The 25,537-nt window shown below is 43.7% G+C and overlaps 1 protein-coding gene across 13 annotated transcripts in view; it reads left to right on the forward strand.

The window, feature by feature from the left end:
* Positions 1 to 20,871, forward strand: part of Ermard (ER membrane associated RNA degradation) — a 22,190-nt gene extending 1,319 nt beyond the window's left edge. For 3 of the 13 annotated variants that reach the window (XM_031354685.1, XM_031354689.1, XM_031354688.1), the window contains exons 3-18: positions 246 to 385; positions 1,547 to 1,648; positions 2,173 to 2,262; positions 3,960 to 4,057; positions 4,604 to 4,740; positions 5,391 to 5,505; positions 6,281 to 6,383; positions 6,733 to 6,762; positions 7,595 to 7,663; positions 8,587 to 8,760; positions 12,690 to 12,773; positions 14,762 to 14,838; positions 15,484 to 15,609; positions 16,176 to 16,394; positions 17,495 to 17,608; positions 20,004 to 20,871. In XM_031354685.1, the coding sequence (XP_031210545.1) occupies positions 246 to 385; positions 1,547 to 1,648; positions 2,173 to 2,262; positions 3,960 to 4,057; positions 4,604 to 4,740; positions 5,391 to 5,505; positions 6,281 to 6,383; positions 6,733 to 6,762; positions 7,595 to 7,663; positions 8,587 to 8,760; positions 12,690 to 12,773; positions 14,762 to 14,838; positions 15,484 to 15,609; positions 16,176 to 16,394; positions 17,495 to 17,608; positions 20,004 to 20,175 (1,850 nt within the window). In that variant the 3' untranslated portion in view covers positions 20,176 to 20,871. Of the gene's footprint in view, positions 1 to 245; positions 474 to 1,546; positions 1,649 to 2,172; positions 2,263 to 3,959; positions 4,058 to 4,100; positions 4,802 to 5,390; positions 5,506 to 6,280; positions 6,384 to 6,732; positions 6,763 to 7,594; positions 7,664 to 8,586; positions 8,761 to 12,689; positions 12,774 to 14,761; positions 15,032 to 15,093; positions 15,189 to 15,483; positions 15,610 to 16,175; positions 16,395 to 17,494; positions 17,609 to 20,003 lie in introns of those variants that run through there. The other 10 variants (XM_031354686.1, XM_031354690.1, XM_031354692.1 and 7 more) reach the window with 10 other exon arrangements.
* The last annotated feature ends 4,666 nt before the right edge of the window (positions 20,872 to 25,537 follow it).

Genomic DNA, 25,537 nt, shown 5'->3' on the forward strand with positions numbered 1-25,537 from the left:
TGAGTTATTTTTCAAATTCCATATTTTTGAGGTTGATCGAGCAACTAAACCTACAGCTTCACATCTGTTCCGGTAGTAAAACCTTTTACAGTTTATTTCTACTAAACTATATGTATACTTACCATATGTCCAATATTAAGCTGCTTGATTTTGTGGACATTTTGTAATTAAAAGTTTTCTCTGATTTAGATGTTTCTCATCCCTTAACAGAGATATGGTGCTAAAACATTTTCTCCTCCTGTAAGGGCAAACTCTGGACTACAAGAGAAGTGTGTTGCAGTTGGGTCCTGTGTGTGAGGCCATCCATCTACACATCTCATCTCTGACCAGAGCACAGTTTGAAATTCGGTATTCACCATGGTACCAGTGGACAACTCATCCAGAGGTTTGACACTTGTAAAATTGGAAATCCTTGTTACTTGCCAAGTTAAGGGTGTCTTTTCCGTCTTTGGCCTACTGTCACAAGCAAACAGGTAGATAAATGTAGTTACTTTAACAGAAGTTATATTTTATTATGCTGATGGTCATCACATTATATTTGTACTCTAAATTCCTAACTACAGCCCTAAGACCATCTCCCTAACTATGTGACACATCTTAGCTGAAGGTCAGGACCACTCTTTAACAGAAATCTCTGATTTGAGGGTCAGTATCCTAGGGAGAGCTGCAAGGGAGATCACAATGTCATCTCTGCAGATGTGCAGAGCAGAGCATTGCTCTTAGTCTCTGCTTATATACTGTCCAGTGGTCGTCACGGGGCTCAAGGCTTGAGTCTGGTGATCTTGAGTGGGTGTTATCACTGAGTTCTGGGTACCAGCTGCAGCTTTGGGTGTCTCGGGATCCTGACTAAGTTACTTTTCCTTGTATAAAAAGCACTTTTTCACTATGCTCACTTTCCCTTCCAACCTTGAAGAGGTCACAGGGACCGCAGGAGAAGTCTAAGTAGTTTCTATCTGAAGCCTGAGTTGAAGAACTTTTGGGCTCATTTAGGCTTTAGAAGATGAAGTCCACTTGAGTGTATAGAACAGACCTCTCAGAGAGATGGCAGTCAGTCGGTGCTTGCTTTCATAACAGTGAATTGAAAAGAAGGTATTAATGTGGGGCAAGTCCTAGTGTAAATCTTGTGTGCTTTGCTTTTTGTCTTTTCCCGTGTTTCATTTGGCATGTTAAAGGACTGTAATAAAGCAGTACCTGTATGTGTGCTTCTAGAACAGTGAGGTAAGCTGCCTTATGGAGGAACTAAGCCAGAAATCATTATAGGAAAGAAGTAGGTCAGAATATTTGGTTTCAATTAGTTATTATGTCAAATGTGTTCTTCAAACAAACATTTAAACAACCCCTTAGGTTGTTAAATAATTTCCCTTCAGTATTAAATAATTTCCTTTATTATAGTACTTCAATATAAAATATTTTTATTCCAAAAATTTTAAATCCTCAAATCTTAAGAGGCTTGAGTTCGGTAATGGTAAATGAATAAACATTATTGTTACCTTGAGAAAGGTCTTTCACTGCATCTGAGTTGTAGTGTATGTCTTCCTCTGAACAGTTGTTTCTTGAGACATTTGATGCCTTGGAAAGCTCGCAGTCTGCTGCCGTCTCCCTCAGCGTGATGAAACTGGCTTCCTGTCTGGAACGAGCTTTGGGCGATGTGAGTGTGAGAATCCTCACTGTCCCTACAGATAACCTGGATGAACACAAGGACTTCGGATCTCCTGCTTTTTATTACTGTTTTTCTGTAAAATAAAATGATTCTCTTTGGAATGGTGGAAATCCTAGTTCTTGTGAGCTCAGAGATTACAGCTATGTATGGTTGCTTCTGCACCTCCTGTGACACCATGCTGTGTGGAGATGGGGTGGAGATGGCTGGAATAACTGGCCTTTCTGGCCTCCACTCTAGCTCCAGTTTCAGTAAGAGACCTTGTCTCAAGGGAATACGTGGAGAGTGACTGAGGACGCTGCCTTTCTCTGGCTCCTAGGCATGCGCGGTCATCTCCTACATGTGTGCCTGAGAGCATGTGCATGTGTATATGCACATACACACAGAGGAAAGGAAATCTGTGTCTCAGCACTTTTCTGTGTTCCTTTATACTATGCTTCACCCATTATGCTCTGTTTTAAATTATTACTGCTTATTATCATCTAATTATTATGTGATTTCTATTTGAATTTTAGGTATTTTTACTGATTGGGAAAGAGTGCCCCTTTCTCCTAAGAGATCTTCTTGCATCTGCAGAGCTTGCACAAGTCTTTGGACATGCTGTGGTAAGTGTGCAAATTATACATAAAGCATAGAGTAGCTGGCATGAGCTGTGCTTTTGATCTTCCAGACCTACAGTACTCTGGGAAGACATTAACTATTTCAACCATTAAGTATGTTCTTCTCTCTTCCTTCTGGAATTGTCCCTCTTCCACATATTCCACAGAGTCTCTCTCCCCAGATTTGATGATCATAGAGTAACCATATAGGTCCTGCCAGAGAGGCAGTTAGAACCATATCACTTTGTTCATTTAACTATTCATATTGATATTACTAAGTTACCATAGACTATTTACCATATTACCATTTACCACTTTGGAATGGTAGTATTACATTTTTGCCCTAAAGTACTTATGGGTTTAACAGGGATTTATGCTTTTTGCAGCCATTCAGACTTACAGCAGCATAGTGTGTGTGTGTGTGTGTGTGTATAATATATATTACATATGGTATATAATATATATCATATGGCCTTTACATTTTCCAGAATATTCTAAAGGGACTGTAACCAAGAGACTTCAAACTAAGGGTGACTTGTAGGCAGCTCAGCGAGGCAGAAGACCAGAACAGCCATCCTAGTTGTACCAGAGATCCACCAAATTCACATTTGGACCTGAGAAACCATCCTCAGTGTACACACCTCCCCCCACTGATCACTCCCTTGCCAGCTTGAAAATAATTTTCTGATGGGGAGCTGAGATGAGGTTGGAGTGTGGACTCTTGTTGTTTACTGAAGCATTAAACACATTTTATTCCCATTAGCCATTTTCCTCTGAATGGCCACTTTTATCCTCTAAATGATTTTCTTAGCCGCTGATAAATAGTATATGAAATGGGGGAGGGGCACAGAGTTCTGAGACTGCTCAGAGAGATGTGGCTGTTGAACATGGATGTTGGGTTAAACCCCTCTGAGCTTTCTACCTGCTGATTCTACTTGCGAAGCCCAGGAAGCATTTTTCACTCTGCTCTGCAGCAACCCTACATAAACCAAGACTGCTTCCATTTCTTTCCTTGGGGGCTGACTGGTCTTCTCTCTCTCATGAGTCTGTCCAGGCAGGTAGGAACACAGGACTTGGATACAGCCTAGCTGGAGCTGCTCTTCTCATCCAAAAATGCCATACAGGCCCGTGCTGCCTGGTGTGGAGTTTGTGTCTGTCACTTCCTGCTGTGTCCAGATCCTGGGTGCCTCTGATGGCTAGTGTTGAGGCTGTCCATTCTGAGTGCATGGCTAGCTTCTAGCATGCTGGCCCTGGTTTCTGAAACCCTGAGTTCATCTTTACTTGTTACTTTATATGCATAGGGGAAATATTACTGCCTTCCTCAAAGGTGGGTCTAGGCATAAATGAGTTGATGAATCATGAAAAAGTGTCTCTAGCATGTGTGAAATACTCAGTAAATGTTGGTTTCAGGCCAGTGAAATGGCTCCCTGGGGACAGGTGCCTGCCACCAAGTCTGACAACATTCAAACCCTAGACACACTTGGTGGAAGCAGAGAATCAATTCCCTCAGGTTCTCCTCTGACCGTTAGTCATTGGCACATAATGAGTAAAAGTGTAATAACAGTTTCATGTTAATTTCATTATTGTTACTATTTATACCAGCAGAAGCTGCTGGCTTCCTTAGGTCTAAGGGAGAAAGCAAACATTTTAGGGTTGAATTGATTTACTCCATGATTCAGTAATCTTCTGTCTTAATGGATTAGATGGACGTACTTAAAGTCTTCATTGGGTCTCCCTGCGGACTCAACCTGAGAAACGTCTTGTGGCATGGCTTTGCTTCTCCTCAAGATATTCCTCCAAAGTAAGTTGCTGGTTAAGTAACTTTCTTCTTCATTCTGCTTTAGAATTTGCTATATTTTGAATTTCACAAGAAGAAAGGATTCTTTGTGAAAGACAAAAGCATTTGAGACATGGATGGTCAAATTGCACATCACCAGCAAAGCAACTGGAGTGAGATAGATGCGCTTCGATGCCTTTGCTCCTAGGAACAAGCATGGGTGCCTGATAGGTAAAAAGCCCAGGCATTTTGACACAGTAATAGCCTTCCTGGTTATTGTACAGCTTAATCGCATCTATGGAGAATTCTGAAGTTTGATGGTTTCCTTTCTTAATTCCCTTATTTTTTTTACAGCATTTGTATGGAAGTCAAAGGGCAATAGCGGGGAATGGTTCTCTCCTTCCAAATGCAGGCCTGGGGATTGAACTCAGGGCATCTGGCTTGGCTGTATATGCCTTTCCCCGCTGATCCATCTCAACCCTCCTCCTTGCATAGTTTTAATACCTCTAAGAAAAGTTCTTTATATGTGGCTATGTTCATTTTCCAGGGGATCTCTGTCTCCTTCCCTAGATACTGTTCAGCCATGTTGCTGTTGACGGCAGGACTGGGTCAGTTACTGAAGAGTTACCTTCACCACACAAAAGTCACATTGGCACATCGATCCTTTGTAACACTCACAAACTTAGAGGATGTGATGGTTTTTCCTGGCAAGTTCTACATTTCACACCCCTCCCTTACCATGTCCTTATGGAGGTATTTGCACAGTTCGTAAGTAGCATCAGACTTGAATTTTTTGTGAAATACTCACTTGCCATTGCCACGATGGCTCTGTGAGTTACTGGAAGACCCTTTTAAACTTCGCCCCTTCCCACTGCTCTGGGGTGCTTTTGGCCCTGAGAGTCACAGCTAGAGCTGGTCTTTTCCTCTGATGTGCTACCATTCAGAAATCTTGGGGGCATTCATGGTATCTGTTCTTCTTTCCTCTTACCTTGTCTGCATCTGTACTTGTGGCTATTATATTAGCTGTGCCAACAGTAGGAAGTTGCTGAATTTTCTGAGAATACATCTTACTCCTCTAGGTCAGTGTCCCCAACTAGAGTACCTTGAGCTCTACTCTCATTTGCTGCCCAAGTCCCTGAAGAGATTCATTTGCCCATTTTTCTTCTTGGAAACTTCCTGAGGCCACTCCACTGTAGCTGTAGGCCAGGTGCTCTCCCTTTTTAGGGATGTTCTGCCCCAGGCCACAGTTCATCTGTCCCAGGGTGCTGGCTGATTGGCATGTCTGTCCACATGTGTTGCTGACATCTTTCTGTTGCTGACTGAGGTTGTGTCTACAGAGGTACTTGCTCTTTTACAGGTGTGACTTACGAGGTACTATCAGCATTAGAGACAGTGATGACGAAATCCAGCTTTCTATTAAAAATCATGTTGCCATATTGGGAATTGGCAGTGAGCAAGTTCAAGTCCCACAGGTAACAAGGGTGGCATGGTGCCCTTGGTGCTTAGATGCCAGGCCTGCCAGATGCTGAGGGAGTAGAGGTGAGACCTCTCAGACTAGGCTGAGTGCAGAATGCCTTCCTCTGTGGCTCGGACAAGCCGCGACTGTTTGAAATACTCTGCATCATCCTCTTGGTGCCATTGATAATCCTTTTTTTTTTATTGTTAGAATAAGCTTCTTAGTATTTTTCTGAGTTCTTACTATAAGTAAAACATCGTACCTATCATTAGAGAACTATAGGGGTTGGAGAAGAGGAGGAAGACAGATAAGCCTGGCCATGGATTCCCTCAAAGACAAAGCCATGCAAAAGCCAGGCACAGTGTGTTTTTAGAGAGGCAGAGACTGGAGATACAGTGAGTTGGTCATTACTTAGCCTCAGGTGACCTCACTCGTGGATTCACTTTTTCTTCAGCTACTCCCTGCAGCTCTGCTGCTCTGGCCATCCTCAGAAGTGATATACAGCTTTATAGATCCTTGATGACATTTTGTTCTACTGAAACTATGAAAAATGTTTCATCAAGCTTTAAAACACCCCCTCCCCAAAAGAAAGGAAGGAAGGAAGGAAGGAAGGAAGAAAGAAGGAAGGAAAGAAAAATGGTTTTAAAGTCACTAGTTTATTTAGAATTGGATCCTAGTATTTTGCATCTCATATTAGCAAGTAATATATCCTTGTTTTCAATGCCATATTATTTGTGTTGAGACTGCAGTGCAGTTACTGAGACACCTGCTGATATACTCTGGTCCCACAGGTTTGCTGACTGCACCATGTTGTTGCTGCCACAGCTAGAAGCTGGACTCAGGAGAGTTTTTGCTGCAGTTAACAAATGTCCTGATAGACTGCTCACAGCTGAGGTACATGTGCTTCTGTTACTCACTGCAGCTATAGTTACTATGGTGATAATTTTCTGTGGCTATTTAAAAGTTTTAAATGTAGACAATTAGCTAAATACTTGCCTAGTATGTGCAAAACCCCAGATTCAGTCCTTAGGCCCTTACAACACACATGCACACACACCATGTTTTATTTTCTGTTACAGTACACATTTATTTGAATTGTGATTGTGTAAGATAGTAGTTCTGTTTCCAGCCTGTGCTTTAGACTTCATGATGTTGTGAAAGCATCACCAGAACTGTTTCTGATTTTGCGTATCACTATTGTTCTTTTTAATTATTTCTCTTTTATATCTTCCCTTTTCTGCAGTCAACAATTCTATATACCACGTTTGATGAAGTAAGTAGCCAAACTTGAAAAAAACTTGAAAAAATTTATTTTCTTTCAAGATACAAATTAAAATGCAATCATTAGAGCTGAAGAGATGGCTCAGAGGTTAGGAGCCCTTGCTTTCCTTGCAGAGGATTTGGGTTTGGTTCCATGCACCCATATTTTGGCTCACAACCAGGTGTAGGCATGCACATGGTACACATGCGTACATGGAGGCAAAAATACTCATGCATGTAAAGTAAGTGAATTTAAAGTAATACTACTAATAAGAACCACAAATATTAACTGTAAGTAGCATGCTTACAGGAAAATGTTAATGGTAATAGGCAAGAAGAAGAAGAAGCTCATGTGACATTTAAATATACCTCTGGGGCTGTACTTTAGTGAATTGAATGCTTACCTGGCAATCATGAAGCTGTGGGTTCAGTCTCCGACACTGAATATACCCAGCATAGTGGCACATACCTGTAATCCCAACATTTGTGAGGTAGATGCAGGATTTGAAGCCAACCTGAAATACATGAAACTCTGCTTCAAATAAATAAATAAACAAATAAATAAAGCTTTCAGGTTAATTTTGAGGCCTAATAATGTTAATCTTATTTCTGTAGTTGTACAAAACACAAAGTTTGAAAATGTAAACAGATTGATACCATTGGCTATAACCACTGCTGTGAACAACTATTTTTAACCAGGGCAACAACTTTAGAAATACAAATATTGTAATTGTATGTGTACAGCTCAATGTGTCTGTACGTGTACTTACATGACTCTGTGCCTGTAGTATATGCGCATGTGCCAGCTTAACAGCTTATTGATTCATCTATGTTTGCTGTTCTAGATACTGGCAAAACACATGAATGATGGTAGCATCAACCAGCTTCCTTGTTTCCTTGGAGAGCCTGCCATGGTAAAGTCCATATATCTCCAACTCATGTCTTTCTGGTTATGAACATTAATTGTGTTGTGCTCAGGAGCTGACGTACTTCTGGATGTCACCTTGGTCTGTCATAGACATCAACAGAAGTGACCTACAAATAGGCGCTGTGCTTTTTGAATGCCTGATGACTTTGTTGCCCTCTTTCTAAACTTTTTATTTACTGAGCCTATGTATTTTTAGTAAAGAAAGGACTGTATATTTATTTGCTTGTAAAACTTTGCAACAGTCAGATATCTTTAAGTGTTGGATGGTACGATTAATGTTTTGGCCCATTTTTCAATCGGCGTTTTATATTTACTAAGAATACTATGGTGACTTCTCTATAGACTATAGTAGATACTTTCTGTCTACTCCACCCTCCTGAGAGAAGAGGTGGATTATACTTTCCATTCCTTCTGCCCTCAGACAGTAAGATGACTAATCTAGCTGATTTTTTTTTTTTTGTCTTGAATCTCCTGGACTCTTCTTCTGTTGGCAGTCTTCCCACATCAGTGTTTTCTTGACTTTTCCCCCCATAGTCTGGAAGAGAGAGGCTTTGGTAATATACTGTTAGAGGTGGGAGCAGCTATCTTTGTTGTCCATGGTGAACGCAGGGGAAGCAGTGGCCAGGGGACAGCTGCTTGGTTATGCTCCTTCAAGTGAGAGCAGTGACTTAAGCTTCTTTAGGGAAGTTTGTTTCCCTTCCCTGGGTGGTTGGTGCTCCGCTCCACAGGCAGGCTGTCCTGAACAAGGGCTCCTCACTACAGATCCAGCTGCAGGATGGGGTGAGTGCCCTCTTTGAGACTCATATTTCCCATCAGTTTATAAACAAACATGAAGTGCCTGGAAACCCTGCCACTCACTCTTCATCTGCCCAGAACACTAACAGAATGTTTCTTTGTTAATTTTAAAAGGAATTCTTGTGGGATTTCCTGAACTATCAGGAGGGCCCTCGTATCCGGGATCGTTTAAGCCATGGAGAGATCAACATACGTGAATTTCCAGAAGCAGCAGCAAGCCAGCTGCTCACATTCTCCCTGGTGCTCTTGCTCAGATTCACTGAGGAGGACACACTGTCAGAACTGAAGGTACCACAGAGGGATGAGGGTGGCTGGCAGATCGGACTACCACAAGCAATGGAAGAACATGTCTTATTTCTCAAATAAGATTATCTATTGATAATTTTTCATCTTAATTTGAGTTACAGTAATAGTCTGTCAGAATATATATACATGTGTGTATACATATTTTATATATATAAATATGCATATATGCATATACACACACACACATATGTACTTTCTTTGAAAGTCAGGGTTCTGAAGTTGAAATAATTTGTCTTGTTTGAAATGCATCTTTGCCTCTGTCTTTTTTTGGGGGGGCAGGGTGGGAAGGGCTGCTTGGTGAATACCAGCCAGCAGCAACTGTATTTCTCACACTTCTTACACTACATACTGTGGGAAGCAAAGCCACAAGCAAAAACATAACAAAACAAAACAAAACAAACAACAACAACAACAAAAAACTGATTTCGCTAAAATGTACTTAAGACATTTGTTCCCTTGGGCTGGTGAGATGGCTCAGTGGGGAAGAGCACCGACTGCTCTTCGGAAGGTCATGAGTTCAAATCCCAGCAACCACATGGTGGCTCACAACCACCCATAATGAGATCTGACGCCCTCATCTGGTGCGTCTGAAGACAGCTACAGTGTACTTACATATAATAAATAAATAAATAAATCTTTAAAAAAAAAAAAAAAAAGACATTTGTTCCCATCTCTAAAAATCTCTCTGTTTCTTCCACCAAGGTCACTCAGGTGTACCTCCTCTTATTGTTCCATGCCTCAGCAGGCCCTGACCTGCCTTCCTGCCTTGACTCTGCCTGGCAGGCAGTCTCTCTCTCTCTCTCTCTCTCTCTCTCTCTCTCTCTCTCTCTCTGTTTCAGAGAAGTGGCAAATACCTTCCAACAGACCACAGCAATTTTATAAAGGAAAACATTTAATTAGGGTTAGCCTACAGTTTCAGTGGGTTAGTCCATTACCATTATGATCAGAAATATGGCAGCCTGCAGACAAACATGGTGCTGGAGAGGAGTTGAGAATTCAATATCTGGATCCACAGGCAGCAGGAAGAGAAACACTGCACCTGGCTTGAGCATCTGAAACATCAAAGCTCACCCCCAGTGACACACTTCCTCGAACAAGGCACACCTACTCCAACAAAACCACAGCTCCTAACAATGCTACTCCCTATGGGTCTATGGGACTGTTTTCATCCACACCGTCACTGATGCTAAGGCAGTCTAATTAAGTACTGAGTGCACAGTTCCTGAGCTCTGTCATCTGTTCTTAACAGCAGTATCAGTGTTAAAAAACCACAGAGCAAGTTACGCAGTGTGACTGGCCAAGTACAGGAAATGCCCACAAGTATCTGCTAAACTGATGAACAGGATATTTACATTTTTGAAACTAATGATTTTGTTGTTTTAAAGTAAATAGCTTCAGTTGTAATAGTGTAGGTGGTACTTTTGTTTTCAGTTTAGATGCGTGACAGGTTTTTTGTTTTGTTTTGTTTTGTTTTGTTTTGTTTTGAGACAGGGTTTCTCTGTATAGCCCTGGCTATCCTGGAACTCACTGTGTAGACCAGGCTGGCCTTGAACTCAGAAATCTGCCTACCTCTGCCTCCCAAGTGCTGGGATTAAAGGCGTGCGCCACCACCGCCTGGCTTCAGTTATTTTTAAAACTGTTTAAGAGTCTAAGCAAAGTTGACATCAAGCATCAGGAATCCCCATTGCCAGAAATGAAAATTGTTGGATATCCTTGCTTCCTTCCGTGGGTGTCCCCAAATAGCCTCAGGGGAAGAAATGCTTTGTCCTATGCAGCATTCTCATTAGCTGTATTTTGGGATCTTCGCTGTACCTGTTCTTTCTGTCAGTTGCCTGTCAACCCATTGCATTTGTCGACCATCATTTATCCAAGTGGTCTGTCTCCATTGATATGTGTTCTGTACCTGTGACTGATGAAATTCTCTGTTTGTCATGGTGAGCTGAAGGACTGTGTTCACGTGGGCATCTGTGTTAGTGAGTTTGCAAAGGTGAAGCCCTGTGGCGAGAGCAGTGAGGGCTGTGTTGTGTTTTGTTCTCACTGATGGCTGTCGTTCCTTTGCCGTCTCACACTCACGTGTGCTTTTCCTACTGGTTTATTAACCTCACTGCTGTTTTCAGTGCTGTGTCACCTGCTGTTTGTCTCTAACTCTAGATCCTTTTATTCCTTGGTTTCTGCCTTTGATGCCATTTTTGAAAGCTTCTTTGCATTCTAAAACTTATAAAAATATCCATAATTTTCCTAGTGTTTTTTGTTTTATTTTGTTTTGTTTTTTATCATTTTCTCCAAATAGAATTTATTATCTTTGAGGGGTGAGGTAGAGAATACAGTTTTATGTGTTTTCTTGTTGAAATTGCTAGCAGCTTTCCCAAACGCCGTGTGAAGAACTGTTATCTCTCTTTTGTGTCACCAGGGCTCAGCCCTGGACTCTCTTGCTGGTAGCTCTGCTCTTTGCTGAGTCTTCAGTTTAGTGCTTTCCAGATATTAAAGACAACTCTAATTCCTATGGCTTCGGAATTGTCTGTTCTCACTGTTTCTGTTCCATGTAAGCTGTGTCATTAAAGTAAACACAGACCCAGAAAACAAACTGACAATAGTGTAGAATCACATAGGGAAACTGACATCTTTTACTATATTGAACACTACTCAAAAATTAAGGATAGAGCTCAACTGGTAGAGTGTTTACCTAGCATGCATAAACACCTGGGTTTGACCCCCAACCTGTATGAACCAGGTATGGTGGCATATACCTGTAACTCCAGCCCTCAGAAAGTAAAGGCAGAAGGATTCATAGGTCACCCTTACCTACATAGAGTTTAAGACCAGCTTGAGATATATAAGATATATATATTGTCTCAAAGAAAAAAATTATCAATAGTATATATGTCCTGCCTTCAGACCTGTGGTAAGTGTGGACCCCACCCTCCCATCTAAGGTGGCTTCTGAGGCTCAGACTCCCATGACACCCTTTCCTGTTTTCACATTTTATACTCAGTTGTCTGTTTTAAGATATGTCTTAAATCTTTTACTCAGTGTTATTATTCCATTACTTGGGGAAATCACCCTATCTTCTGGAGGGGCGCCGGCTTGGTCAGTCCCTCCTCTTTTCTCAGCACATCAGCCAGACCCTCTTCCACACATCACGTCCCTCTGTGCAGAGGCTGCCTGTGCTTTGTAAGATACTTAGAGCAGAAGTGGGAGCCCTCTCCTGTCCATCCCAGCACTCACCCCAGACTTGGCACCACAGCTATTAGGATGCTGCCTATGGTGTAGTTTTGACTTAGTTGTTAGGGAATGAAGGTTGGCACATGTCCCAGCACTTCAATCTGTTGTTGCTTCAGTCATTTGCTCTGTGCCGCTGAGAACGCAGCAGTCCCTGCTTCTGGCTCCTGCCAGCTTTTGGCTCCCCAACTTTTCATTTTTGTAGTTTCCAGTAGTTGACTTGGCTTTTCAGTGACACATTTACATCGGTTATACATTATATCCAGTTATATATTTACATCAGTTAGAATATACTTTGATACTTTATGCTATTTTACTATTTATGTTAGCAATTAACTGCTTATGGTCATGTAATTTCCTTCTAATTGTATTGATTTTCAATCCTTAAACATTTTCCCATTCATTTTGGGATCTTTTTTTCCTTGTACACTTGTGGTTTTGCTATGCTATGGACAGGATGCATGAGATCTTTGTAAGTTACTATGGTTAGTCAGCTCCAAATTATCGGTGTGTTGGTCATGCTTGACCACCAGGCCCATCGTACTTTATTGAAGAGCTTTTCTGTGCTTCAGCTGAATAGAGTTATTTTGAAGAAGGTAGTGGAAGGCTCTGCCTGTCAATGACATAATTCAGAAGAAGGCACGAAATTCAGCATAGATCCATGATGACTAACACCAGTGTTTCTGTACCAGGAGGAAGCAGCAGTACGGCTGCTGGTTAGTCTTGCAGAAGGATATAGGTCTCGCTGCCACCCAGCCTTCCAGCTTCAAAAACAGGTATGTGCTGCAGGGGTGCAAGAGGGGGCACTGCTCCTCCTTCAGATGCATCAGAAGAGTCCCAGGGCTTCGTCCTCTCAGATTTCCTGACTAGTTGGTCATTTCCTGTGTGGCCTAGTCAAGTAGCCCCGTCTGCTGTGCTTGCAGCTCAGGCTCTGTGTCTCAGAGTTAAAGGTGGTTTTACTCTCAAGGATGACATGTGGAGTATTTAGCGTGGAGCCTGGCTACCTGCTGGTACTAGTCACTGCCCAGAGAGAGAAGCAAGTTTTACCAAGTAAGGGATGTCATTTTTTTTTTCTTCTACCATATAAGACAAGTTTTTACTAACTTATAATTTTAAGCAAAATTTCACCAGGTTGTTCCAATTTGGAGATTAGCTCAAATGATTTCTGCCTTTTGTTTTTGTTTTGTTTGTTTGTTGTTTGTATTTGTTTTTTGTTTTTAAGGATTGTATGGATGAGAGTGCAGGTGCCCTTGGAGGCCAGGGGCTTCTGATCTCCTAGAGCTGGAGTTAGAGGTAATTGCGAGCCACACAACAGGTGCTGGGAATTGAACTCAGGTCCTCTGCAAGAGTAGTGCATGATGTTAACCACTGTGCCATCTCCCCAGGCCTCAGGTGTTTTATTCTGTACATGGCAGGAGACAGGACCAGAACAATCCCCATGAATACCACATTCAGGATAGCTGTTGCATAGATACTGGCACATGAACACACCCTCACAAGGCTGCTATAAACTGGTACATGCTTGTAAGGAAAGGCCTAGAGAGGCCATACTAGAGATCAAGGCCTGACCCGTGCTGACAAACACATCCACTATGAGACCTTTCCTGGGGAGAGGTGAGCAAGCATCTGTTCTTCTCAGAGAGGCACCAACAGAGCAAAGAGACTGCCCACCTGAGTCGGCCTCAGTAACCAATGAGATTTAGGGAGTTATGGGATTCTAGATGCCTGGGAAGTCCATCCCAGCACTGGAGACAACTCACAAGGATGCACTTCAGAGCCCCAGCCATATACAACTGATGTCAGCTGAGCCAGGAGTGCCCTCTTCCCAGCAGCTGCCTTCTGCTTTTATAACCTTGGTGAGGGACTTTGAATCTTGTCAGTTCTGTGAGCTTTTTGAGTCTTAAAAGGCTCTCTCTAGAAGGGACATTTCAGTTAGGAAACAACTAAAGCAGTGCAGGTGAGAAGGGTCCGGTCATCAAATCAGCCCCATCCCCATGCCAGTAGGCTCTGGTTTGCGGGCAGGAGCCTGGATGATGTCCCCCATGCGTCTGCTTTCCAGGATACCATTAGAAAGGTAGAGATACCAGAACTTACCTACAGGTATTTTAAAGAGATGGGGACGACAGAAGGGAAGGCTCTGGATGGTGGACTGGTTGCAGAGTCTTCAGCCGTCTGGAGACAGTGTCCCTTTGCTGTCCTCTTCTCTGGCCTCTGGCAGCCCCTGACTATTTTAGACTCTCATCTCTTATCCATCTACTACTTGGCGACAGTCCTGTGATTTGTAACCAGATCATTGCTCTGCTTATTGCTGTTGCAGAAAATTGCTCACATTCAGTGGTGTCTACACAGCTGCCACTTAATTTGCTCATGTTATCATGGTCAAAGCCTGCTGAAGGATCTGTTTGTGGCTTCCTGTGACTGCTGACAAGTTGTTGACAGTGTTGACATGCCTCCCTCATCTGTGCTGTGTGTTCTTGCTCACACAACACTTGCCAAAGCTAGTCACACAGTTCAGAGGAGGGGGAGGTCGGCTGCCTCTTAACTGAAGACATCAAGTTGCAAACACAACCACAGGCCCAGCAGTAGTTTGAACTGTTCCTCTACTGAACATGTGAAGGACTTGAGCTTGCCATATGGTTTTCAAATATGCAGCCTGTAACCATTTTACAAATATTTTCTAGAAAGTGATTCAATATCTATGACAGTTGAAAACATTCTTTCTGGGATATTGTGAAACCAACAGCAGTCAAATCTTTCTCCTCAGGTGCTGAGCTGTGAGAGGAGCCTCAGGATGTGGCCTGTGCCGCCTTTGCCAGAAGAGTGTTGTCAGGAAGCCAGCAGGTGCGTGTCGCCTGGGCCGGAGCCTATGTCAGCTAAGCTGTTGCACATGTCACCTGATGGTGTGTGCCATGCCTGGCCATTGTCGTGAGCACCGGGAGCTCATCTTCCTCCTTATAGAGAGCTGTTACAAAGCCTTTGTAAAGGGAACTTCGGGGCCCAGCTTGTCGCAGTTGAATACAAACTGGAAGATAAGGTGCCCTTCCACCAGGGCTCAGCAGACATGGTGAAGGTCTGGAATACAAACTGGAAGATAAGGTGCCCTTCCACCAGGGCTCAGCAGACATGGTGCAGGTCTGGAATACAAACTGGAAGATAAGGTGCCCTTCCACCAGGGCTCAGCAGACATGATGAAGGTCTGGAATCAGGAGGAAGAGAAGTAAGGAGACGAGGAGTTTAGAATAAAGCAGACACACTTGTAGTAGGGCTAATCTGGGAGAAGCCACAGATCACCTTCCATCTGCATCATACCTTGCTTCCAGCTTAGCCTATCTTTTATTTTATCCTGTCATGGTACTTATTTTCCTTTATGTTGGGGAAACCAAATTTTAGATGAAGGTTACTGTGCATTAAACATGATTTTATATTACCAATAATGAGGGAGTTTTAATTATTGGAATATCCCTTTAAGTATTGTGTGTTCTTCAGATTGGAAGGTAATTCTGAAGCATGTGCCTGCAACTCTTTAATTAGCAAGATTTTGTGTGAGCTCTGCCACTACCTGCCTGAGAGTGCCTGTGCTATGAATGGCTTGGATGGTCTTCCCTCAGAGAAGTGAGTACTGAAGAAGTATTGATGTGTTGGAATGATGGGTCACACTAGGCCCAAACAGTTCCACGTGTAAGAGGTTTAATTGAGAGGGAGAGAGGGGGTAGTGGCGCGGAAAGAGAGGAAGGGGAGAGAGAGAGATGGAGAAATGTTCCCCATATATATAAGGGTAAAGGTGGGAGGTGAGCCCAAAGGATTCTGGAAATATGGTGGCTGTTGCCCTGGCAACAGGTCTGTGGACCCCCCATGCATCGCCACAGACTTTGGATGTCCTAATGCTAACAAGTATCACTGAGAAATTTATGATAGCAGACTTACTGTTTCCATTCATAATTTCAGCACTTTGGTATTGTGCCCCAAACAGGGTCCTCGGGTGAGGTTAGGTGATCCCTGTGCAAATATCACATGTCTAGTGAAGTCACACTTGAGTGTACTCTGTTCACTGCAGTTGCATTTTACCTTCTGCTCACTTGCTGAGGTTCCACTTCAGATTTAGGATAAGAGCTGGCAGTGGCATTCTCTGGTACTGTTTACACTGATTCTTATGCTGACTATTACGCTGTCACTTGCAGGTGGTCCCAGCTGCTCAATGAACTCTGCAGCACACGCATTCCTACACTGTTCTGCCCCAGAATCGTTCTAGAAATTCTAGTTGTGCTCCGAGGCATCAGCTCCAAATGCCAGCGCATATCTGACCAGGTCACTGCCTCTTTGCAGCTGAGACACAGGCAATGGGTGGAGCGTAGGTTGCGCTCAAGACAGCGTCAGAACTATGTGCGCATGCTCAGCAGGTAGGCCGTCTCCACCCCACCCCCATCCTTGCCCCCTTATCAAGTGCCCCTCACACTCAAGCTTGGTTGAGTATTGATCCTTTCAGAGAGTAGTTACAGTGTATACGGTTTTATAGAACTTTTAAGTTTGGCCTTATGGTGTGGGTTTCACCACCCAGAATGACCATCGGGTTTAAGCTGTAGAGCTGTTTGGTCACTTGGATTTGCTGGCACTACTGTTTTTCAGATTTTCTTTAGAAATAGCTGCTTGGGGTACATTTCTAGAACTTTGGGTTGGATGGTTGGTGTTTCTAGGACTATCACAGCACATCCATGTTCATTACCTTTCAGAAGTTACTCAGTCTGCTCTGCTGCAGTGCTATTACATTCCCCTTGCAAAATGGAGCAATGGATATTTAAGCATCTCTGCTGGTCTGATGGGAAAAATAATGTCGGGCAGTAATTGGAAGTTCTTGGAATCTGGCGAAGTTAAACAGACTTTCTCCTCTTGTGAAAGCCCTTTACTGGGTGATCTGCTGAGGCAGGCGCTGGTGCAGCCCAGCAGCAGGCTGGGGCTGACCTGGCTAGTGATTTGGAAGCAACTGGGACTGAGCCAGACTAAAAGCAGTTGTTGCTGTCAGGGAGTAGAGGCATGTTGTCACCTGAACATGAAGGGCAAGAAGGGGCTGGGCTACATACCCTATAGGCTTGAAAGGTAGGGACTGGGCCAGGAGGGGTAAGCAAGGATAAGACTTTTGAACCATCTTCCCAGATGTTTGGATTTAAACGCGTTGGCAAAACAACTCCCGATTGTTTGGTTTGGTTTGGGCTTTTTTTCCCTTTGTCTTTCTGTCTGTTTTGTTTTGTTTTTAATTTTCATTTTTTGTGCTTATGGTGTATGTGTATGTGAGAGACAGAGAGCAAGCATGTTTATAGACATAAAGCTGGGTATGTAGGGGGATAGGGAGGATTTGGAATATTCGGGAAAGGGGAAAAGAATGATCAAAATACATTGTATGCATTTTTAACAACATAAGAAGTGTTCATTAGGTGTGGTGTTTTTCCTTATGAAAATGGAAAGAACTCTGTCTAAACACTGGCCTGCTTTTCTCCTTTTTCAGTGTTGGACTTTTGTGCCCCGTGCTTTCCCTGATTTCGTTGCTCCTTGCACTGGAATTGGTCAGTGTTCATGCTGTTCATGGTAAAGGTGCTCAGGAACAACAGCAGTATCTGAGGTAAGGTCCGTCTGCTCAGGAGAAAGGACACAGTGCTGAGGTGATCTTAAGAAATTTTGAAGCCGGGCGGTGGTGGCTCATGCCTTTAATCTCAGCACTTGGGAGGCAGAGGCAGGCGGATTTCTGAGTTCGAGGCCAGCCTGGTCTACAGCATGAGTTCCAGGACAGCCAGGACTAGACGGAGAAACCCTGTCTCAATAACAAAACAAAACAAAAACAAAAAACAAAAAAAGAAAGAAAGAAATCTTGACTCCTCTTGGCTATTCTTTTAGTGATTTTTGTTTTTTTTTTTTTGTTTTTTTGTTTTTTGTTTTTTTTTTAAATCTCCACAGGTTCTCCTTGATCCTTAGCTGGTCTTCTCTGTACAATTGGATACTAAGTTTATGGATCACAAAATTGAACGTAGTTTACTTGTGAAGTCAGGGCCACGAGGCAGATCCTATCACATCCAAGTGACTCACAGTTAGTTGTATATAGCTAATAGTTTCAAACTTAAGAATTCCAGCTACATCCACATGTAAGGAATCTGAAAATAAGATAATCTTTTATGTAAACCACTCTACATGCAGAGATCCCAGTGCTCATGACACCCCTTGGAAAGGCTGTACAAATGGTATGTTGTGGTCAGTTGACTATAGCTCTGTGACATAGCCTTCCATCTATACCCACAAGTTTTTCCATATATTAGCTGTCTATATGTAGTACTTGGCAGGGGATAGGAGTCCTTACATATTATGGATTGAAGTAGGGTATGTATGACAGGGGCGTGCGCATGTGCATGTGCGGGTGTGCGTGCGTGCGTGCGTGCGTGCGTGCGTGCGTGCGTGCGTGCGTGCGTGCGTGCGTGCGTGCGTGCGTGTGTGTGTGTGTGTGTGTGTGTGTGTGTGTGTGTGTGTGTGTTTTAGATAGGGTTGCCCTGATTGGCCCTGACTCACTGTACAGACCAGGCTGGCCTTGAACTTACAGAAGTCAGCCTGCCTCTGCTTTCTAAGTGCTAGTATTAAAAGCAGTAGTTTTAAATTACTCTAGGGGAGGGGCCTGGGAGGTAGGGAATTGTGAAAGTCAAAGGACAGCTCTAGCCCCTCCTTCCACCTGGCCTGTGGGCATGTCTGTCAGAATTGTCTTGATTGCTAATTGATGTGAGAGAGCCCAGCCCATGGGGGTGGTTTTGACCATGGACTGTATAAGAGGAGAGAGAGGGCTAGTTGACTACCCAACAACCAGGCAGCATACCTGCATTTGTTTCTCTCTACTGTTGACTTTGGATGGAGTATGACAAGCTAACTCAGTCTCCTACCACTGTGATTTCCCTGCAGTGATGGACTGTCATTTGAAATTCTAAGCCAAATAAGCCCTCTTCTTCTCCTATGTTGCTTTTTGTCAGGTTATTTTATCCCAACAACAGAAATTAAAGTAGGGCACAGATGGACGAATAGAGCAAGTGTGTGCAAGGCTGGTGTCTACATTGGGGTACTCAGCCTTTGCACCACTGGTGACTACATCGGGGTACTCAGCCTAGCACCACTGGTGACTACATTGGGGTACCCAGCCTTAGCACTACTGATGACTACATTGGGGTACCTAGCCTTAGCACCACTGGTGACTACATTGGGGTACTTAGCCTTAGCACCATTGGTACTTGCTCTGTAGCTTCTCTGTGTACTGTGTGATACTGTCACCTTGACACCTGGCTATATGCTAGTAGCAGCCTCCCAGTGTCCCTGAGGAATAGACCTGTCCCAGAGGATAGTCACTCCCCAGGCAAAGGCTCTGTGGCTCCACTGTGCCATTCCTCTAGCATATCTTCTTGAAAATTTAAACAACTACAGGAAAGTCTGCAGTACTCACAAAATTGAATATAAACCTGAAAATGTAAAAAATGAAGTGTATCATAATCAGTTGGAACTTGCTGTAGTCTTAAGAGGATAACTTTAAGAAAACTGGTTTTAGCAGTGGCATGTGTTTCATAGTAATGGTCAGAGAGACACATCAACACAAAGGGAAGAAAGCCAAGTGATGCAGCATTAGTACTAGAGGGACTTGTGGGCAGGACCTTCTCTTACCACGTGTCCGTCCCCTGTCAGTCTGAGCCAGATGGCCCCTCAGTCTTTGGAACTGTGTTCTATCACTTAGAAATACTATGTCAAGATCTAAGAGTGGGAAAAGGATCTCGAGTCTTATAAGACTCATCCTATTTTGGAGAGCACTGGCCCCAGCGTTACGTCCTTTCTCTACCAGTTTCTCTTATTTTCATTTTGCATGTATTTCTTCTTGAATCCAAACACAGTTGAGCAATTTTTAGAAATATTTCCAAGAGAAGACAAGACATGTATGCTGCTACATTCTATAATAGAACAGACAAAGAAACTAACATTCCTCACTGTCTTTTTAACAGGTTCTTAAAATTGGTCCTACAATACACTGAGAACCTGGTGGCCTATACCAGCCGAGAGAAGAACAAATGGAATGAAGCTGTCACTCTTACACATGCAGTTTTGTTGAGAATTTGGACTTTCAGTGAGAAGAAACAAATGTTAATACATTTAGCCAAAAGAAACCACAAATAAAGTTGATACAAGCTGACAAAGAAATCGCAAATCAAGCTATTTTTGGTTGTGAGCTATAGAGGAGACCTTGGTAGCAGCTGCACGTCCTGTCTATCCCATTGAGTTTTACCCTCCACAGCCCCCAACACATGGTCAACTCTGGATGAAAGTAAAAATACCAACTTGCTGTTCATCACTTGGGATTTAATTGTTCCCTCAGAATTAATACCTTATCTTTTAAAGGAACAATATCTACATGGTGCCATGTCTTCAGTGAGCCACATAAAGGACACATGGTCCATAGACATATGCTCTACAGCACTTCAAGGACATCTGGTTCTCATGGATGATGACCTGTCCTTGTGTGTCACATCAGGATCTCGGGATCCTGTAACCTTCATTGCATCACTTCAAGGGAGTGGAATCTACATGTATCAGATACATAATTCATGTACATGCCTTTGTCAGCCCATCCTTCCAAGGATACATCTATCTTTTTGTGTATTGTCACTTGTTGCATAGCAGCAAGAGGCCCATGAGGTCTGTTCTGTTACTGTAGTGTGGAAGTTGATAGCCACCCCAACAGGGCAAGGCCAGAGTCCTTTACTATGTGGTATCTCTGTCTTTTGAAATTAATTAACCCTCTCCACACTTCACCACAAACTATCAGGACTTGCCTCTGAACCTGCTTTGTTAATTAAATGATTTTTAAAAATATTTACCATGAGCTCTATGTTGCCTTTCATTTTTCCTAAAAAAAGATGTCACTTAGGTATAGTGGTACATACCTGTAATACCAGTGCCTGAGAGTAAAAGACAAGAGGATCACAAGATTGTGATCATCCTAGTAGATGTAAGGAGACCGCCCTCAAATCCTCCACCTTAAAAAGCAAGATAAAAGTTGGGGTGTGTGTGTGTGTGTGTGTGTGTGTGTACTTTCTGTCATAATTGTCATCTAAGTGTTTGCACACAAAAGAAAAGGCTTTGCATCTAGCACATTTAAGAAACACACCACGGTGGTATGTTAGTGAGGCCAGGTGATAGATGTTTAGAGACCTGCTTTGACCTGCTTTCTCCTGCACATCATTAGAAGAGGAAGCAATTGCATGATACATGTACGAATTCAAGATTCTGAACAACTGTTGACTGAAGGTGCTACCTGTATGACCCAAGCCAATTAATTGCCAAGTGTACTTGCAAACAAGGCCCACCCTGCCCTGAAGTACATATAGCGCTGCTCGGGGCTGACCAGCTCTATGAAGGAAATAGCAAACAGAAGACACAAGAGAAGCACATACAGAGGTTCTAAAAGATAATTAATGGGAAAAAAAACTGAACGAATTTTTCAGCATGTAGTCCTAGGCACTGTCTCCCTGTTCCTGCAGGACAAGACTGTGTAGGTGGATACCACTCTGGAACTCTCTAGGTTGTCCAGCAGCTAGAAGCAAGTGGAAGAGATGAGTTGTAATTCTAGGTTGGGGTTCTGAGAGAAAAAAGAACCAGAGCTGGGGGCCGTGCTATGGAGACTGGTGGGAAATATCAGGAAGATGACATCCCACATCCCAAGGCATGCTGAGTCAAGAGCAGTCTTTGCCCTAAGACCTGGTTCAATCCTGGATCCAGAGATTCCTCAACTCCTGTGAGTGGATCTTTGCCAGTGGCCTCTAGAAGATACTAATCATTTCAAGAGTCACCCTAGAAAAGGAAACAGAAGCACAGAGTTCAGCCAGAAGGTTGGCACTGCAGGCCCAATGCTGGAGAAGTGAGCATGCTCAGAGGAAGAGCCCGGCTCCATATTTTACCAGGCTTGTGGGCAAGCTCCTTAACCTTGAAGGCTTGTCTCCACCTGTGCAGTGCTGAGGCTTACTCAAATCACCATTGCATACCTCATCTGACTGACAAGAAGGAAGGAAAAGGGAGGCAGCAGATGCTTTGCCCTGTCCCTATGGTGTCAACAGGTGCTGGCTTTTATTGTTCCTCATGGACAATGATTTGGATTCTCTCTGTCACATTGGGCTTTTGTATGTGTGATATGTGTATGTTGGTATGTGCGTATCTTCACTGTATGTCCCTAACATTCCAACTATTCACAGCCTTACATGAATTAACCATTGGGAAAACCGTGGCCAGCCTCTAGTCCTCACCTGAAGTCCCAGCCGAGGGTAGCTTTTGGTTCTGCCAGGTGTGTCCTTTACCTATAGATCTGAACCTGGCACAGGTAGCTCTCTTGTTAACCATTCAGGAGTTTGCCAAAGCTATATATCCCAACAGGATCATCAGTGGAAGCATGCAGTCTCACTGTGGGCTGTGCTTCTAAACAGGAATGCTGGTGGGGCCTCTTTCTAGCTTTCTTGAGGGATCTCAGGAAGAACCCATGTTAAGGAGAAGTCACCTTGGAACACAGTGACGCTGGATTCCTTTATAGAACTCCCTAGGTCCATTTCCTGGTTGTGTTTTCTATAGTCAGACACAGGGTGGCACTCCTCATTAAGTAATCTGGCAGCTGTGTGGGAAGATGTCTCCTGTGAACTCCTGTGACTCCTGGAAAATGAATTCTTTCCTTTTCATCTGGCCACAGAGAGGTAGATCCAAGATGACAAGAGTGGGGGAGTGACCACTGGCGCCTGGCCACTGGGGCTGTAGGGCATTGTGTGTTCACCTGAAGGCTCAGCCTTCCATTCATTTAATTCTGTATTGATGAAAGGCATGAAAAATCACAGTCTAAAAATCTTTCCCATCTTCATGAGGGAAGATTGGGGCTGTATTGTGTGAATTAATCCCTTGGGGGAAGACATCACCGTGGCCAGTGGTGGTGACAGGAGAATGAGGGAGGTACCAAGGTCACCATTAACCAACCACCAATCACCATACTGCTGATGGGGGAGGGGAACCCTTTGTCTAAAGAAACTGCATTGAGCTTTTCAGAGAAGGATGGGGCGCAGACTTGCAGTGGAGACTGGCTTCTAACCACTCACTCTCCCCAGCTGCAGTCTGAACTCACACCTTGACACCACAGCCAGTCTGCCAACACTGCTGCCAAAGCTTGGCGCCCAGTATGGGATTGGCTTTTAGGGACTAACAAAGAAAATTCCTTACATTAGATAAAAGGGAGTGTCTGCGGTTTGTTTTATAGCTCTAATAAGTAATTTTAATGAAACTAAATCACTGTGGTACAGCCAGAGTTTGGGCTTTAGAGGGTCTGGAACCAGTTTTTCTGTGGGCTGTGTCTGGATTGTAGAGTGTCCATGTGAATTGACTGGGACTAATTAAGATAAGTCTTTGATTGCATCAGAAGTTCTCCAAATGGATGGATACAGGATGTACCTGTGGCACATCATTAATTAATTGAAAATGAAATATGCTCAGTTCAAAAAAGCTAGCCATAAAGCTAAGTCCTGAGTCAACCAGTGGTTATCGTTTATGGAGCCTTATAAGCATAAACTTGCCATTATTAATATTAAATGCCACCTTTACAGAAAGCTTACATATTTTCAAAGCTTTTTGCAATCATTAATTGCTCAGGACTTCGAATACCCCCAAGACAATGTTATTAATTCTATTTAGGGGGACAGCTGAACACTTAGCCCAGAAAACCTGGAACTCACTCCTCTGTGACGAAGGTAGGGGGGTGCTAGTCCTCAGCTGGTAGTCTTGTCTTTATGGAGATTTGCTGGGCCTGGGCTTAGCTGTTTAGTGGTCACTCTCACTGACAGTTCCTTTGAATCCAAGAAATGAAATTTGTAATCTCAAAATCTTAAAATGTAACCTCAAAACCTTCCTAGCAGCTTGGCAGGGAGCCAGAAATAGCCCAGCAAAATGTAAGACCAGCAAGAAAGCACTATAGTCCGCAGGCTGGGAGTGAGTGGAAGGCTGCAATGCTAAGGCCAGTCCTTAGGTTTTGAGGTCCAGGAAATCCCAGTCAGAGCAAGAGGGTAGGGTCTATAGGTGATGCCGAGACAGTGGGCACAGGGGCCTCCAATCTCTCTGTTTCACTCTTAACAAGCCTTTGAGAATAGCTTAGGACCTTGCTCATGTCTCAGCATGTAAGATTCTCATAGTATCAAATTTATTTAGAGATAAGCCTTTTCCACAAGCTGTGGCCCCTCACTTCCCACTTAGGACATATTGTTTTCCATGGTCCCATGCTAACCCATCCTCAGGAGCCTCTATGCTAGTTGCCAGTCTTGCTGGAGACAGAATCCTGACTATTTATCTGGACCTGGGCAGTCTACACTTCTGGCTCTGTTTTGTTTGTTTGTTTGCTTGCTTGATTGTTTTTCCAGTCTTACCTTAAATGGTAGAAAAGTTATTCTCTTCTTTAGTTGGGCCCATCATGTCCATGTCCCAGATGGGGTTTGGACCTAAGTTAGTGGCTGAGGGGTCTGCTAAATCAGTGGAAACATTGCATTGTGTTTATATATTGATCTTCAGCTGCTGTGAGCTGTGTCAGTAAGTGGTGGGAACAGGAGGTGTGAAGCCACACCTTAGGGGTCCTTCACGAGGTGTGATACTCACAGGCTGACAAATGGTAGGAATATTGCTTCCCTTAAGGGCTGGTCATGTCCAGATGGTGCTAAATATCCGGTGCAACACCTCATATCCCTCCACCCAGCTCTTCTGCACCCCCTTTAAGTCCTGTGTCTGAAGCCCCCCAGTGCTCTTAAGTCCTGTGCCTGAATCTCCTTGTATTTTTCCAAGTGAAGTATCTCTAAGACCCAGGACCTGAAACTTCAAAACCACTCAGGAATCTGTTCTTATCATGCCTGCAACATTCTGTGTGTCACCCTGAAACAGCCAGTCTATCCTAGTCCTGTGCCATCACACCCGACTTCATGATCTTTTTATTTTTGGCAAAGGATCCCTTTAAGAGCTGCCAGGAAGAACAGCGTTCAGGGCTACCCACAGGCCCAGGGCCGTGCTCCAATGCCAGAACTGTGCGGGCCAGACTTGCTGAGTCTGCAGTTACGGCGTCTGTGCTTTTATCTCCTTTTCCACTGCTTCCGCTCCTCCGTTTTGGAACACACGGGATAATATGCTCTGGTCCCTCAAGGATGTAGAGGAAGGAACCATTTCCATATCCACTTGACTCAAGTTACCACAGTCAGCTGCTGGCTGAGCAAACTGACCTCAGATGAGTCACAATCTAACTCACACAAGGTTCAGCCAAACTGAAAGTCCAGTTGAGAGGTTGCTGTCTGTGCTCAAGATGCCAGTGTAAGCAAGAGGTGGGGGCGATGCTTGGTTTTAGCAATTCCCAGGCACAGGGCTCAACTCCATTCAGGAGATCACAGCAAGACCATGAGGCACCAGCCGGGATGGGTGGCCAAGGGACAAGGCGATAGCTGATAGGGATCAGGCAAGGTGCAGGGCTACTAAACGGGGC

Source organism: Mastomys coucha, unplaced genomic scaffold (genome assembly GCF_008632895.1).
Source record: "Mastomys coucha isolate ucsf_1 unplaced genomic scaffold, UCSF_Mcou_1 pScaffold5, whole genome shotgun sequence".
Taxonomy (NCBI): domain Eukaryota; kingdom Metazoa; phylum Chordata; class Mammalia; order Rodentia; family Muridae; genus Mastomys; species Mastomys coucha.